We start from the raw sequence: 16,650 nt of genomic DNA, 5'->3' as shown, positions 1-16,650 counted from the left end.
GAGGCACAAGGCAGCAGTGACTCTTGGATGTCCTGCCTCAGCCCCTGCAGGTGATGAGCCTAGTTCAGCGGCCGTGGTCTCTGAGCCTGGGGAGGGGGAGAGCACACTACAACTCCCAGAGTTCCCCGGGCTCAGGGGGCGGCCCCTGCCCCTCGCGGAAGAATCGGACCCGCCAACCCGAACTCAGAGCGGGGCTAGGACAGGGGCGGGGGCCGGGAGGGGCGGGGCCGCGGGGAGGCGGCCGGCGAGCGGTGCGGCCGGCCAGTCGCGCGGAGAGCGGTGCGTGCCGAGGGTCTCCAGCGGGCGCCGCGGGACGTCGCCGGGCCATGGGTAAGCGGCTCTGCGGCCCGGCCCGGGACAGGGCTGGCGGCCTCGCGGGAGAGAGAGGTTGCGGCGCCAAGTCTCCCCGGCTCTCGTAGCCTCGGTGCTGCTTTGCGGGGCGGAGCGGGGCCGGGGGTGGACCTGGGGGCGAGGGCGCGGGGACCCAGCCCGGCCCGGGGCGCTCGCGCCCTCCGCCCGGCGCGGGAGGGTGAGGCCGGGTGTCGGCGCGCACTCTTCGAAAAAAGGAAAGACAAAAAGTTTTGGCGGCCAGGGGCTTCCCGGGCGTTTATCTCGAAACTCTTCTCGTCGTCTCTTGACTGAAATTTACCAAGTCCTGTACGGTTCTGTCATCCCACTTCCTGCTGTGGTTTCAATCTCGAGCTGGTCTCAGCTAATTTGTTGTGACAGCTGTCCGCAGCAGTTCTCTGCCTGCACCCCCCTGGCCCCCCCAACCCCCTCCCCCGGTCACATCCCGGCGGTTCTCAGAACCCGCTGGCGCCGCCGAGAAGAGGCACCCGGGTCCGCTGGGCGCGCGGGGCGCTTTCCACTGCGGCTGCCGTTTCCTGAAAGTGACTGCGCGGGTTTTGAAGAACTTGCTCAATGCATTTTGAAGAATCAACTGTTCCTCTTTCAGCCGAGGGGCGAGTTACCCTTCAGCGCTTACTGGCTCCTCGCCCCCTACCCTTTCTCTTTCTCTTTTCTCTTCCCTTTTTTTTTTTTTTTTTTACTCTAGTCTCTCCTCTTCACCCCTCCAGTCCACCCTCCTCTGCCCACCCCCCGCCCCCGGCAGAATGAAGTAGCTTCCCTCTTTGCTCTGCTCTTCTTCTCTCCCTTCGGGTCTCCAGAAGGGAGAGGGTGGCTGCCCCAGGAGTGGAGGGGGCGACAAGCGGAGGCGCGCGGGCTGCGAGCATGTAGAGTTTGACTTCCCGCTGAGTCCGAACCGCGGGCCCCCACCGGGTTGCCTCATCTGGGTCCCTGCGCAGTGTTCAGGAGCGCGGCCGGGCCGGGCTCGCGTCCTCCAACCCCGCGGACCCTGGGATAGGGGTGGGGGTCGCCGGATGCCCGACCCCTGAGGGCTCAGGGTGCAGGTCCAGCGGCACTGCGCTGACCAGACCGGGGTCCCTTTGTTTGCGGAGTCGTCAGCTAGCGCGCGCGGGGGGGTGGGGGGTCCGCGGGGCCGAGGGGAGGATAAAGGTGCTTCCTGTCACCTTCCGAGCACCACTTATGGGGGGCGCGGGGGCCTCTGCGCCCACAGGCTGTGCTAGGGCAGAGGAGGGGTGGGAGGTAGCAGCTAGTGGGTTGGGACCCCCGGAGTGGAGTTCCAGAGTCCATACAAGCACCGGGACTCCGTCTGGGGCCTAGAATTTGGAGTGGCAGTGGTAGAAAGAACCTCAGAGAATCAGATCCTCCTTTTCTGAGAAACGGGCTTAGAGACCAGCCCTGGTCTGGCAGTGAGGACATAAGGCCTCTAAGACCCCGCCCCTCTCTCCCTTCCCCATGGTCTCCGATTTCCCACGTGGGAAACTGGCCTGCGATGGCTCACACTCTCTCTTAGACCTTGCTTCATGGGTTTGGAGAGCCACCCCAGAGGTCTCTAGGAGGAGAGTGGAAAAGCTGAGAGGCAGAAGAGTGCCCCAGGCAGAGGTCAGGCAGCCTTCCTCCGCCCTGGCTGTGCCTTTACTGTTGGGCCACGTCTTGGACAAGCTGCCACCCAGCCTGGTTTCTCCATAGGTACAATGGGTACACAGAGTGTAGTTCATGGGACACAGGAAACAGTCCACAGATGGAGCTGTTACTCTTATTGTCAGATACTACCCAGACTTGGAGGGGAGGAACAGTGGGGATTCAGTCCCATCCTGGAATAAGGTCTTTTAGGAGATCCTAGAGCTGGCCAAAGAGGGACAGAATCCCAGCAGGGCTTGGGAGTTTGTAGCCTCACATTTGGTGCTCCCATGCCCCCACCTTTTTGTACTCAAGGCTGTCTTCTTGGCCCCAGCTGCTCCCAGACTCAGTCCCCCACCCCTCAGCTGAGACACTGAGACCAGGCTGGGACAGGAGCTGCATGCACCCTGTACCGTCAGGACTCCCATGTCCGGGTCTCCCATCTGTCCTGAGCTGGCTGGAGCACAGCCCTTGGCAGGTCCCCCCTCCCCAAACCACCCTGGAGTCTCATGCGGAGTGCCCACATGGAGACTCTGCCAGGCAGCCTGCTCTTGGGCCGGGCCACAGAGTGGACTGGCCGCTTCAAAGGCTGTCTTTGTTTCAGCTCCAGCTCCAGCTAAGAGAAACTTAAGCCAACGACCTCAGGCGAGGAGGTGTGGCTGTGTCTGCTGGTTGTTACTGCGGCTGCTGTTACCATTATTGTCGTAATTGACACGGTGCTCCCAGTGGGTGACTTTTTATGAAAGGAAGTGTCGCTTCCTTCCCGTCACACCAAGGGTGAATGAGCTGGGGCAGGCAGGGGGTTGGAGAGAGGGAGGGAAGAAAGAGAAACTGCGTGGCCTTGAACTAGTCACAGCCAAGCCCCTCTCAGCTTCAGCAGTATCTAAGGTCCAGTAGCTCATACCTCATCCATGTGGCTTGTATTTATGGAGCACCTGCTCCCTCCTAAGCACTGCTCTGGGCACTGAGACACAGCGGGGAGTGAGCAGGACAGGCAGACCACAGATCTCATTGAGGGGTGTGCACACGTGCACACATTGGGTGTGGTCTGTGGGGGAAGCCTCATGTCTCACTGTGTTTTGCTTAGGACGTTGGGCCCTTGGGGTCTAACACACCCACCTTACAGATGGGCAAACTGAGGTACAGAAGCACCCATGTGGTGTTAGAGACCCTTCCCCATCCTTCCTCCTGCCCCAATTTCATCTGCTTTCAGTTCATCAGGTAGGGCAGGCCCAGGTTCTTGTCAGCAGGTTAACTGGGAATTCTGTGATGGGAGACTGCACATCCTCTGGGGAGAGGAGGCAGGTTTTCACCCTCTGAGCACAGAGAAGGAACTTGGGGCCTCCCTGCTCCCATTAAAAAACTCGATCTCAGGGTTCAATGTCTTGGGACAGGCAGACTGCCCTGGTTTTAAGTCCTAGCTTTGCCTCTAGTAAGCTGTGTGATCTCAGGTGAGTTACTGACCCTCTCGGAACCTCAGATCTGGTTTCTGTAAAGAGAGGAACACAATACCCACCGGGTGCTGGAAGATGCAGTGAGCCAGTGTACAGAAGTGTTTAGTCCAGCGCCTAGCAGAGACTGATTTGAGTTGGTGGAGTAGGTAGAGTGGAAAGAGAGGGAGGGGGCGGCTTGAGAACAGGTGGGCTTCACTTCCGGAGCATCCTCTTTCGGAGTTAGCAACTGATATTAACCTCTTCACTGCCACAGTTTAAGGATCTAGGGTTAAGCTTGACTTCAACACGAGCCGAGCCCTGGAGTTGAACAGAAACAGATTTCTAACGTAGGAAGGGCCGGAGCCATCCTGTTGCCCAGCCCCTGGCCATGTCCACTCACTGTCTGGTGAGGGGCTGGGTCAGGTCACAGTGGCCCAGAGATGAGGAAATGGCAGGGGGCTGTGAGCAAAGCCCTGCTGTTGAGTGTCCAGGCTCTTCTCACGCTATTATCTGGCTGCACAAAACTCAGGGAATAAGCTCAACAGGGATGCACAGGCCCGGGAGCAGGAGCCTCTGAGCTCGTGCAGAGCACTGAATCTGCGGAGACACGAGGTCCTGCAGAGGGAGATGCCATATCAGAAAGGTGTTACTATTCTTCAAAGTAATTTCTAAATTTAAATGCAATTCAATCAAAATCTGAGTGTTTCTTCTTCCCCTTTTCTTTTTCTTTCTCTCTCTCTCTTTTTTGGCAATGTGATAAAATCATCCTAAAGTTCAGATGGAATTTTTTAAGAAGAGTAATGATGGGGGACTGAGGCTCTGGGTAGTAAGTAGTATTACAAAGCTCCAGAAATGAAAACTGTATGTGCACCCAGCATTCCACAGTGAGTGAGACAGAATAGAAGGTCCAAAACCAGCCCCTCAAAGTGTTCCTTACAAGTCTTTAGATTGTGGGAAAAGTAACATTTCAATTTATTGGGGGAGGGAGAGGGTCAGTCAGTCAATGCTGGGACCACCTAAACCATGGGGAAATACAGTGAAATCTCCATCTCAAACCTTACAGATCCCAGATGGATTAAGATAAACAGTCATCATCATCATTATTGTCATTATTGCTTCCTGGATGGAAAAGGCAATGTCTGAATGGTAATCCTCTGGAGATCAGAGGTTTTCTTTTTGGAATTGAATCCACCTCTGTTACAACAGGGCATCTGAGACTTTGTGCTCAGAAAGGATCTAAACCCATAAGCTCAGGGCAAGACAGTAGCTCAGTGGCTCGTGGGCAGCAGTGGTCACTCTGGGGCAGGTAGGTTTCTCCTGCCTCTGCAGCTGGATGTGGCTGGGAGACTGGGATGGCTGGTCTATAAGCCCCTTCCCTCCCCTGCAGAGCCAGGAGAGGAGCCTGGCCCCACTGTCATGGGCCCTGTATTGGGAGGTATGAGCTGGGAGCTGGGCAGGCAGGAGGACTCACCTGTCACCTGTGACAGGGGTTTCAAACTTACTTTTAATAGCAGAACTCTTTCCAAATGAAGATTTACCTGGAACCCTGATCTACCAATGACTGGGGAAGGGAGAGACAGGGCAGCTGGGACAGGACTGAGTGCACCCTGGGGAAGGAGGGCAAGAACTCTCCCCTCTCCTTCATCTAAGGCTGTGGGAGTGGGGGCCCAGAATGCCCCGACAGGACCAGAGAGCACAGTAGCCCCAGGCGAGAGGGAATGGAGGCCGAGTTCACTCAGGGACTTAGCTGCACACAGAGATAAAGAGTGTTTCCCTTTGTGGCTCTAGACAAGCTCTAATCCCTTTTCCGTCTGGGGTTAAATAGCTCAGATTGGTGACCTCCTTTCCAGGTAACCTGAGTGCCTGACTCCAGGAGATTTTCCTGGGAGAGTGTGGCCCCGGCAGAGCTCACCAACTCCGGAACCGAGCAGAAGGGACTAGAGATCTTCTGGCCGCGTGGTTCTGAACCTGGCCATCCTCAGGGATCCCCTGGGGAGCTTTAAACTGCGATGCCCCTTGCAGGACCTTAACTCAAACTCACTTGGGGGTGGAGTGGGTGGGGTAGGGAGACAGGCATCAGTGTCTTTTAAATGCTTCCCAGGTGATTCTAATTGGCCCCTGGTCCTACCGTCTTATTTCTCTGAGGCCTGAAGACAGCGACTTGCCAGGGTCACATAGCATATTTGCAGCAGGGCTCCAGTGAGAAGCTCCGTCACAGGAACAGATGGAGAGAGTCCTTCGGAGCTGAGCATCTGAGCCAGCAGGAAAGAAGGGAGAGAGGATGTGAAAGCAGAGCAGAGAAGTCAAGAAGGGAGAGGATAAAAGCTGGTGGAAGCTCCAGTGACCTGGAAGATTTCAGGATTCAAGGATGGTTAGCAAAGGACTCCAGCGTCTTTCTCTCCCATTTCACAGAAGGGAAGACTGAGCACAGAGTCCCCCAGGGACCTGGTTGGAAGGGCATTGTTAGCATAGTTATTTCTGGAGATTGGCCACATCTGTAATGGTCAGGAGCCAGCCTGCAAGGATGGCCTCACTTGCTCTTGACAAGCGTTAGGCTCGGTTTCTCTTCCAGGCTTATTTGGACTGTACATCAAGGCTTTGCAGACGTTGGCAATAAACACAGCAGCCGCAGTGGTGACGAGGCCAGGCCCCTGGACTGGTGGTCAGACAGACCTTGTTATGAATCCTGTTCCCTCAGGGAGACAAGCAACTTAACCTCTCTGGCTTCAGTACCCTCCCACCTCCTTAAAATGGGATCCTTTCTGGGACTAAATGAGAGAACAAGAGAATGTACATTAAAGGGCCTAGGGTCACGGCGCCTGTGTAAACAGCTACCCAAGGGGGTGCCGTCCAGCAGCTGGAGGTTCTATGGCTCGTGTTTCTGGGTACTGCTGGCCTCCTGGGTCATGCCGGCGTGGGTTTATTCTTGAGATTCTTTTTCTGTCTGGGATGAAGGGGGGATCTCACAGGTTCTCAGCAGTAAGGATTTCCTGAGCTGGAGCAAACCAGGAGTATAGGACAGTTCATGTGAGATTAACAAAAAGGAAAGGAAAGGAAAAAAGAAAGAAAAAGTAGTCAGAAGGTGTGGGCTCCTGGTGCTCCACGAGGCCAGAGTAGCTTCCAGCGGCAGTGTTTCTGCAGGGGCAGGGGTGTTGCATCTCTGCAGCCATCAGCTCCCTTGACACCCTTAGTAAAATCGAGCCTGTGGCTTCCCCCTGCCCTCCGTCAGGTGGTTGTTAGACCTGCTCATTCTCGCTCACCTGCCACCTACTGTACATGGGTGCCGGGCTGCCTCACTGAGCTGCCAGGAGGCCAGATGAGCCACAGGCTATTCAATCCTGAAGGCCCGCCTGAATGGGGTGAGTCACCAAGGATGACCAGAGAAAAGTGCTGTGCTTGGCTGGGGGCTGGGAAGGGCCATCCTGAGGAAGCAACTTGTCTCAACCTGAAGGGTCACCAGGACCCGCCCAGGTGAGGGGAAGGTGTGGCCTCATTTGGGGCAGTTAGGGCTTTGCTGGTGCGCGGGCTGCTTCACAAACAGGAACTTACTCTCTTCTTAATTATTCCTGGAGGATGTAGGTCCAAGCAGCCCCCAGGGTGCTTCGGGGCCCATAAACATGGGAGCCTCCACAGCTTTCCCAACTCGGCTGAGCTGCTGTGAAAACCTTCTGCCTGAAAGCGGGGCAGGTTTTGGAGACAGGATTTCCCCAAGCGCCATGGCCCCAGCCCCAGCCTCCTTTGACTTGACCCCAAGGTGATTTAGGGTTTCCATCAGAGTTATGGGGAGAGGGCAGGATCGGAGGAAGAGTGGCAGGTGTGGTGTGGGCAGGGCCTGGCGGGTCTGAGAGAGGAGGAGGGCAGAGTCAGGGCCGAACCCCCTCTGTGCGTTCAGAGGGCCACCCGCTGCAGCCAGGGACCGGGCAGAGGACACACTGCAGAGGGATGTTGAGGACTTGCCCCCGACCCAGCCTGCTCAACCTGCCACCTCCCCTCGCCACCTGCTCCTCCTGCCAGCATCTCATTCTCTCTCCTCCCCCGTCTCCCCCTCTTCTTCTCCTTGCAGCACCTCCTATCAAAGGAAAAAGGAAACAGTCAGAGGAGGGTGACCCCCTACACCCTCCTGTGTCCCCTCAACCCGATGGTGAGCAGAGCAGGAGCCAGAGCCCTGTCCAGCTGGAGGTGAGTTGGGTGATCCCCTGGGGGCCTCTTCCCTGCCCCTCCCCCTCCCCCACCTGTCTCCCAAGCCCCACCTGTATGCAGCCTCCCAGGTGAACTTGGAGACTCCCTGGAGATGTGTTCCCTACCCACCCCCCCACCATCCTGCAGAGCCAGGAGAGGGGCCCCGCTGTCTCAGGCCCTGCACTGGGTGCAGGGAGCTGGGCAGACAGGAGGGCTCTGGCAGGGGTTTCAGACTTGATGTTCATAGCAGAACCCTTTTATCAAATGAAGATTACCTGGAACTCTGATCTATAAAACAGATAAAAGCATTATTCTATGATTAAAACTACATTTACATCCATCCATCCATCTAAATTTATAACATGGACCTTACACGGTGAGATCAGCATGGCCTGTTGAAGGGCGCAGTCTGAGGGGGGCGCTGGCGGCATCTGTGCTCTTCGGCTATTTGCTTCGGTGGCACAGTCTGGAGTAAAAATCCTGATTCGTGTAGAAAAGTAGTTGCAACTTGGAACAGGTTTTAACAGCTTGCCTGGAACTCCGAGAAGAGGACAGAAGAGCACATTCACTTGAAGAGCGGTGGTCAGAGCGCCATCTTTCTAAGGCTGCATAGAACAGCTGCCTCGGTCTCCGTGTGTTCCGATTTCATAGGTAACATGTGAGTGGGCTTGTCTATTATCAGAAGGCTTTGATAAGTCAAAATCACAGACACGGTACTTGAATAGAATATTTTTGGAACGCTTGGCTCTCTGCATGGTTCTAGGCTCAGATGGTTTTCGTCCTTGTGGTGTTTGGGGCCTCCCCAGCCAGGACCTTAGCCCCAGCCCCAGCAGCTGTAGACCCCTGCCCTGAGCCACCAGCCACATGAGCAGCATCAGCAGAAACTGACCCTCTGCAAGCAGAAACCAAAAGACCTGTGCATCTGACGGAAGTGCTAGTCGGAGCCTGGGACAGGGGTCTCCCCTCCCTGAGTTCAGTGCGCAGACGGGTGGGTCACGGAGGCAGGCCTGGCAGAGCGGCCTTGCAGAACCAGAAAGCACCAAGCACCTTTGTTCCTTCAGCTTGGGCCACAGGGGCCGCTGGGAGCCCTGGGGACACTGAGCCTGCCGCCGGGAACTCACAGTCTGGTAGAGGAGCTGAGATGCAGATGTAACAAATCTAGAGCAAGATGGAAAAGTGATCAGAAGCTTGGAGAAAGTGCCCGACTGCTCCCATGGCCGCCTCTGGAGCCAGGCCCCGAGGGGCCCTGACCTGGGGTCCTGGGCACCAACAGCTAGTGTGCCTCTCTGACCCCAGGAACAACACTGCAGACCCAGAGCTGGGTCTGGGCGCCTGGCTCCCTCCTGTGGGAGCCTGGGGTTGAGGACCACGCACCTCTTTCCTCCCCCAGCAGCCAGTGGTCCCACTTGTCCCCAGTCTCCCACTGACTGGGGGCTCATCCCACTGCCTCGTGTTCTTTCCCCAGGACTCCCCCGAGGCAGGCAGGGAGCGGGAGGAGGCGCAGGAGCGGGAGGAGGAGCAGGCCTTCCTGGTCAGCCTCTACAAGTTCATGAAGGAGCGACACACGCCCATCGAGAGGGTGCCCCATCTCGGCTTCAAGCAGAGTGCGTCCCTGGGGTGCAGGCAGGGAGGGGGGGCCCAGCAGGGGACCCCACCCAGGCAGGGCAGCAGGGCAGCACCTCCACTCTGGGGGACCCTGGGTGCTGCCAGCCCACAGGGGTTGCACACAGAAAGGGTGCTCCCCTCCAGGCACAGGGCTGGCAATGGGTGGGACTGGATTTCCATCCTCACAGGCCATGGCCCCCAGTGCACAGGGCACAGCCCACCCGGCCATCACGGTGGCCCTGTCTGGGTATGTGCTGGTTCTGTGCCTGCCTGACAGGGCCATGGGGATGGGCTGCTGGCTGCCCCCTCCACCCACCAAGACTGACGGTGGCCCTGCCCTCTCTTTTCTCTAGTTAACCTGTGGAAGATCTACAAGGCAGTGGAGAAGCTAGGGGCCTATGAGCTGGTAAGGAAGGCACCTTTGAGTCCTCACCCTGCGGCATCTTCCGTCCCATCCCTCCTGCACCACTGGGGGAACTGGGGAAGACAGTGAGCCCAACAGAACTGCCCTTGCCCCTCGACAGGAGGATGAGGCAGGGTCCCAAGTTCTGCCCCTCCCCCTCCCCTGCGTGCTGGTGGGAGGAGGAGGAACCTGCCTTGCCTGCTGGTACTTTTGCTGCTCAAAGCAAGATTTCCTCTCTTCCCCATCTGTTCTGTGCTTGTGCTTAGAAAGCTGCTTGGGCCAGCAGTCGGGGCGGCCCCTGGGAGGGAGACCTGGCTGGTGGCCAGGCAAGCCCCCTCCCACCTGACTGCCCCCGCTGCTGGAGGAGCAGCTGCAAATCTGTCCTTGCCCCATTCCCATTGAGCGGGGACCCCGAGCTGTGAGGACCCCATGGCCAGGGGGCCCACACCGCCATGCCCTCACATGGCGCTCTTGCAGGTGACCGGCCGCCGCCTCTGGAAGAACGTGTATGACGAGCTGGGGGGCAGCCCGGGCAGCACCAGCGCCGCCACATGCACACGCCGCCACTACGAGAGGTACGGCCGGGGCCCCGGGGGCCGGAGCCTGGGCCTTCGCCTCCCAGGGTTGGACCTGCAGGGCTCTGGCAGGGGAGACCAGGCTGTGGGCCTCCTGGACAAGATGCGGAAGAGCGTGGGCCGTGAGGCCGCAGGCTGTCTGTGTGCCCTGCCTGGCATGGATGTTCATGATCGGGGCTTTGGGGAGGCCTGGTGGGCCTAGAGGTGGGTGGGAGGTGTGGCGCGTCCTGCCAGCCCTGGCCTCCTGGTGGACATGCCTGGCTCCTCCTCAGGTTGGTCCTCCCATACGTACGGCACCTGAAGGGCGAGGATGACAAGCCACTGCCTCCCTCCAAGCCCAGGAAGCAGTACAAGATGGCCAAGGAGCCTCGGGGAGATGACAGGGCCACTGAGAGGCCGAAGAAGGCCAAGGAAGAGAAGCAGGTGGACCAGGTGAGCTCTGAGCCCGGTCAGCTGGGCCCAACAGCTGACCCAGGGCCTCCCTGTGCCCTGCCTCCAACGGCGCCCCTACCTGTCATCATTGCAGGGCCCCCTGCCTTGGACACCCAGAACCCGCTCTGAGGGCAGCACTTGTGGGGGCCCCAGGACCCCTGTGATAGCTGTGCGGCTGTTCACTACTTGAGGGCCCTCAGAAGAGGCTACATGTGGGCTCTGAAATCCAGTCTGTACCCTAGTCACCAGGCCCTATGTCCTGATACCAGGATGTATCCATTTGGAGGACGTGATACCTTTTGAAAATTCTGCACAAAGGCACTGGAAGGACTAGCAGAGGCTCCTGTGTACCCCCTGGGGACCCCGTTGTCACCAGGTCCCCAGGTCAGGGTGCATGGTTCATGCCCAGTCCTGAGGCTTGGCCTTTTGTCATTCTAGATGATGCCAAGAAAGACCAAAACAGACACTCCTGACCTGGCCAGGCTTCCCAGCCAGGAGCCCTCCAGAGACAGCACAGAACAGCCAGGCCCAGCCCCCGGGCCCTCTCTGCCCTCCGTGGGTGCCAGCGGGTGCCCTGAGGCCTACAAGCGGCTCCTGTCCAACTTCTACTGCAAAGGGACACATGGTATCATGTCACCACTGGCCAAAAAGAAGCTCCTGGCCCAGGTGAGCAAGGTGGAGGCCTTGCAGTGCCAGGAGGAGGGCTGTCACCATGGGGCAGGTGGCCCTAACAGGGAGCCTCCGGTATCCCCAGCTGTTCAGCCCCTGGAGAGTCCCCGGAGCCCAGGAGGGCTGGCTGAGAACTCCAGGCACCAGCTGACACCTCAGGAGGGAACGCAGGCCCCTGGTGGCAGCCTCGGGGAGGAGGCTCAGGCCGGCCCTCGCCCGTCAGCCCCCATCTTCACTGGCTGTTTCCACGCCTACCCCACCGAGGTGCTGAAGCCTGTCAGCCAGCACCCCCGGGACTTCTTCCCCAGTCTTAAAGATGGGGTGTTATTGGGGCCGCTTGGCAAAGAGGAGGGGCTGCCAGCCAAAGAGCCCCAGTTGGTGTGGGGCGGGGATGCCGATCGCCCCTCTGCATTCCACAAGGGTGGCTCCCAAAAGGGCAGCCTCTACCCCAAGCCCAAAGCCTGCTGGGTGTCCCCCATGGCCAAGGTCCCTGCCGAGAGCCCTGTGCCCCTGCCCACCTTTACAAGCAGCCCAGGCCTGGGCAACAAGCGCAGCCTCGAGGAAGAGGGCTTGGCCCATGGTGGCAAAAAACTGAGGGCAGTGTCTCCCTTTCTTAAGGAGGTGGATGCCAAGGAGTGTGGGGCTAAGTCTCTGGGGCCTGGCTTGGCCGTCTCCTGCCTGCTGGGCCCGGCCCTGGGGCCTGCCCTTCCAGAGGCCTACAGGGGCACCATGCTGCGCTGCCCGCTGAACTTTGCTGGCACCCCGGACCCCTTAAAGGGCCAGGCCACACTCCCCTTCAGCCCCCTGGTCATCCCGGCCTTCCCGGCCCACCTTCTGGCCACTACAGCGCCCTCACCCATGGCTGCTGGCCTGATGCACTTCCCCCCAGCATCCTTCGACAGTGCCCTCCGCCACAGACTTTGCCCGGCCTCGTCTCCGTGGCACGTGCCGCCTGCCACAACCTATGCAGCGCCCCATTTCTCTTTCCACCTCAACACCAAGCTGTAGGTTTGAGTCCGCAGTGCTGTGTGGTGCTGTGCAGGGTCTGACATGGCCCGGGATGGGTGGGCACTGCCTGCGGGCTCTGAGCTGGAGCCCACTCCTCAGGAGAGCTCAGCTGTGCTCGATTCAGGATCGTGCCCCTGGCTGGGCACAAAGAGAGGCCGCGGACAAATGGTTTATCTCTCAAGGAGGGAGTCCAAGCCTGGGAACTGGGGGCCCAGTGGTTGCAAGGCCTTGGAAGAAGACAGTGCGAGGCTGGCAGCTCCTGGCCAGGGCCCCAGAACAGACCAAGGATGGGGTGAGGGGCCAAGGAGCTGGCTGGCAGCTTGAGGTGTCCAGGCTGCCCATGGAAAATCCAATAAAATACCTGTGAATCTACACAGCCTTGAGGTGTGCATGGTGTAGACTTCGCAGGTACAGGTGAGGCGGGGGCTTGCTTGTAGGTGGGGTCGCCAATGGGGTAACCTGGGGAGTAAAGGAGAGGGACCTAGAATGCCATCCCCACTCCCTCACACACACGGAAGAGCAGGACCCAGAGCAAAACCCAGCCTCCTGTTCATGCTTCAGCAGGCGTGACCATCCTGCGCCTTCAATCCACTGCACCAATTGAGCATCAGGACAACTGGCCATTACACCTCACCGTACAGGTGCAGGGCTGAGGTTCAGAGAGGGCCAGTGACATACCCAGGCCCCCCAGCAGGTAAGTGGTGGAGCAAAGCTAAGCCCCAGGCTCCCAGGCCAGGATGCACCCCGCAGCTGTTAGCAGCACTCCAAGCATGATTCACACGTATTCCTAGAAAGGCAGTGCCACTGTTGGCCCAGGATACGAGCAGGAAGTTGGTCTTCCCTGGTGGTGGCCTTGCAGGGCTGCTGCTGAATCCTCCCTGTGAGCCCCCACCCCACTTGTCTGCCACACAGCGGGCAGGGGGCACAGGAGAGCCCCACTGGGAGCACCTGGAGGGAAAGAGGGGCCTGAGGAGCCAGAATCTCAGCCTGGGCATCTGTGTTATTCTAGATGTGGTTGCTCCAGTTTAACGCCCTCCTTCCTGTGGCTCTGCCTAGGACACCATGCACCCCTACCTGTGTCGGTGGGAGCGGGTGGGAGCAGGTCGGGGGGCTCCTGTCAGAGGCATCACTCCCCTCCCCACCTCAGGCTGCCTGTTCTCAGAAGTCAGACACAGCTGCCTGCCAAGCATGATTCACACATGTTCCTAGAAAGGCAGTGCCACTATTGGCCCAGGGTCCAGACTTCTGGCCTCAGGTTGATCAGTGGGTGGCCTTTGACCCAAACCACTGGAATTTGTGCAGGTCAAAGGCCATCTCAGGCCAGGGGAGGGGCAATCTAGTGTGACCCCACCCCCACCCCCATTAGTTAACAGGTGAGCAGGCCGAGGCCACCACTGGGTGTGACGGAACCCAGATCAGGGTACTTGCAACACAGTCTGGCACCAGAGGGTGGGCTACCAGGGCTGAGGGCGATCCCATCCAGCCTCCTGCCTGCAGCTTTCAACTCAGGGAGCTGTCTGTGGACAGGAGCTCGGATGGGCACAGGCAAGATAGCTGCCCTCCAAGCTGGGGCTGGCGATGGGGTGGCTGGAGGGTGGTCCCTGCTGTTGTGAGCATTTGGGCTCTGTAGGGGCTTCTTTGGATTCCCGGCCTCCCTCCTTCCGGGAGATACCAGGAGATACAAGTAGCTGCGTGACCTCCAGCCCCGAGCTCTTAACTCCTGCATGCATCCACGTGCTCGCATCTCTCAGCCTCTTATGTCTCTGCAGTTGACAAGGCGGGGTGAGAGGACCAAATTCTGCCGCCACCCTCCTTGCAAGTGCCTTGGGTGCTGGGCCTCATGTCTTCCGGGTCAGATTCCTCTGGGTAGGGGGGAGGTGAGGGCTACCTTTGTGTGCGGGCCCCTGCCTGATACGGGGCAGAGTCACTGGGATCCCCTTCATCTGCAAAGCCACAGCAGCGTCACACTGGCATAGAGATGGGCAGAAGTGCCTCATGGTAGGACTTGAGCAAGGGACACTCACCGGTGTGATGGTGGTGCCCTCTGGAGGCTGCTCTGGGAAATACTCCTTTCCACGTGGGCGTCTGCATCCTGAACTGGTTCCATTAACAGGACTCTTGGTCCGCTTGGGCATCAGCAAACACCCAGGGCCGAATGGGGCGTGCTCCCTGGAAAATCTCTGTGCCCTGTGCCCTGTGCCCTGCAGCTCCGGTGTGCTAGCTTTCCATGATTTTTCTCCTTGGAATTCCCAGGGATGGCATCGTCCCTATCTACAAATGAAGAAACAGCTCTGAAAGATCCCGTAGCTTCAGACACCAGGCTGGGCTGAGTGGAGTACCTGGCTCCCCAGAAAGGCCTCCTGCATGTGCTTCCTGGCGCTGCTGCCCTAGGTGGGTGGATGCACCCATGTTGTCTTGTTTTTTATACTCATTATAAAGGGGGAGCAGGAGGGCACCGCACGGGGCCCTGGGGTTTCTGGAAAGCACCAAGTTCCCTCTTGAGGTTGGCAGCAGGAGTTTGGGTGAGCCCAGCAGCATCTTTCCCGCCACCTTGCGGGAGCTGGGTTAGGGAGCACTGAATGCTGCTGTGTGGCAGCTGTGCGGGAGAGTCTGGTGAGCACGAGGGTGACAACTGTGGTGGGTGGAGGATGGGAGGGAGGAGGTACCCAGGACACAGGTCCCTGTAGGCTCAGAGGACTGCGGGCACCTGAGGAGGTAGACTGGGAAGATGAGGGGGCAGCTAAAATCACTGTGGTTATTGGGGGAGTTCATGGGAGCAAGTGCTGGGAGGGTGGGAGAGAAATCTTTGGAGGAGAGGAGGTGGGGACTAGGACCAGAGAGGCCAGGATCGGGGGAGCCTTGAAATCAGCACAGATAGGATGGCAGCTGTTTGGGGTGAGGGCTGCCCTCTGCAAGGACTGGGGAGGAGGACTCGTGGGTTTGTGGGCGACTGCAGCAAGGACATGGTGGGGAGTCTAGTCTCTTGGCATGACCTTCAAAGGGGGGAGCCATGGGGTCTGGAAGTAGAGGGATCTTTCAGCCGGGGGTAGCATAGGAAGGGGCTCCAGGGAGTGGGCTCAGGGTGGGCTCAGGCTGGCAGTGGAGACTGGGGCTGGGAAGCCCCTACAGGTGAGAGATTTCCATTTAGGCTCAAGGCCAGAGGCTGCAGATGGTGGCCTGAAGATGTGTTTAGTTTGACCCATGTAATTTTTAAAAATATTTTTGTAACTAGTTGCCAGCATTTAAAAATCAGATCTCACTTAAAATTTTGGACTTTGGGCTTGTCTTTAAAAATCAGTTTCTGGTCACGTGAGGCCACTGCCTGGAGCTCAGTAGTGGCTGCTGCCCCTTGGTCAGAGTACATATGCCCATTCACTACAGCCATGCTTGTCCCCGACCCTGAGGGACCCAGCCCCGGCCAGCCCACCACCGGGTCTCCTGTGGGCACGGGCACTTCCAAGCTGGAGCCCTGCAGCCCCTCACGCTAGGCGGCAACTTTCACTCTGCTGTCATAAGATCCACCAGGCCAGCTTCCTAAGCAAATGACTCCAGGAATGTCCTGATGGAAAACTCAACAGGGCTTCCAGATGGGAGGGCAGGGAAGAATTGGGTCACTTCAGAGTCGCCTCTGCAGTGTCCCCTGGTTTCCGGGCTGCAGCGGCAGGTGGTGGTGGGCTGAATGGGGCATGGGCACAGGTTCCCACCCTGCCTGACTCCCGGGTATCAAAAGCCTTTGCCCTACCCTGGCTCACATCTGTGAAACGAGTGCGGCCACTTCTGGGTTCTGCACTGTGACCCTGAGTGAGAGGCAGATAGGGTTTAGTGACTAGCGAAGGCCAGGTACCATTCCTTTGAACACACCTGGGTCCTGAGAGGACCTTCCCAGCTCCTCTGGGCCCCTGGCCCCTCCTGTGACCAGCAAGTGGCGCCACTGCCCAGCCCTGTTTGTGAGGCCACCTGGGAAAAGAGGGGGCCGTTGGAGGGAGAGCAGGAAGAAGGGGCTCCCAGGGAGGGAGGGGCTGCCACTGCCCTCCTCTCCACCCCTTCCAGGAGGATCCTGACTGTCAGGTTCTTAGCTGGGTGCTTGGAATTCCTACCACCTGCCCGGCCTTGTCACCCCTCCCTTGAGGGAGCAGGGGGGTGGGGAAGAAAGAGCAAGGAGGTGGAAGGCAGAACCCTGGCCCTGAAACCAACTCCCCCACCAGTTCAGGGAGGATTCTCAGGCCCTTTACTACAAGCCACAGAAATGCAGTGCCCTGGGGGAGCCGCAGCTGCCTCCCACTGGCTCCTCTCTTCCCAAGCCCGCATTTGATGGAACCACACTGGTAGCCCAAACTAGGTGAAAATGAGAGGATGCGCACCC

The 16,650-nt window shown here is 58.7% G+C and overlaps 1 protein-coding gene and 1 long non-coding RNA gene across 9 annotated transcripts; one reads left to right on the top strand and one right to left on the bottom strand.

Moving 5' to 3' along the window:
* The first annotated feature begins 208 nt into the window (after positions 1-208).
* Positions 209-12,451, top strand: ARID5A (AT-rich interaction domain 5A). Of its 7 annotated transcripts, none has more exons than XM_074354644.1 (7): positions 209-330; positions 7,480-7,595; positions 9,061-9,199; positions 9,554-9,606; positions 10,081-10,178; positions 10,451-10,610; positions 11,049-12,451. In XM_074354644.1, the coding sequence occupies exons 1-7, from the start codon at positions 327-329 to the stop codon at positions 12,285-12,287; spliced, it is 1,809 nt and encodes a 602-aa protein (XP_074210745.1). In that variant the 5' UTR covers positions 209-326; the 3' UTR covers positions 12,288-12,451. The 7 variants fall into 7 exon arrangements, with proteins under 7 accessions (XP_074210745.1, XP_045375562.1, XP_074210744.1 ...); XM_045519606.2 differs by lacking the exon at positions 209-330 and adding an exon at positions 1,500-5,787; XM_074354643.1 differs by lacking the exon at positions 209-330 and adding an exon at positions 6,757-6,775.
* LOC123618050 (uncharacterized) lies at positions 8,617-16,263 on the bottom strand. Of its 2 annotated transcripts, XR_006726398.2 has the most exons (4): positions 16,149-16,263; positions 14,312-14,558; positions 12,649-12,746; positions 8,617-8,753 (listed from the first exon to the last, which is right to left on the bottom strand). It is a non-coding gene; the product is annotated as an uncharacterized LOC123618050 (long non-coding RNA). The 2 variants fall into 2 exon arrangements; XR_006726397.2 differs by having other exon boundaries at positions 14,312-16,254.
* Positions 16,264-16,650: the final 387 nt, after the last annotated feature.

This window comes from Camelus bactrianus, chromosome 28 (genome assembly GCF_048773025.1).
Source record: "Camelus bactrianus isolate YW-2024 breed Bactrian camel chromosome 28, ASM4877302v1, whole genome shotgun sequence".
NCBI classification, from domain to species: Eukaryota; Metazoa; Chordata; class Mammalia; order Artiodactyla; family Camelidae; genus Camelus; species Camelus bactrianus.
This window is presented reverse-complemented; position numbering and strand designations above follow the sequence as displayed.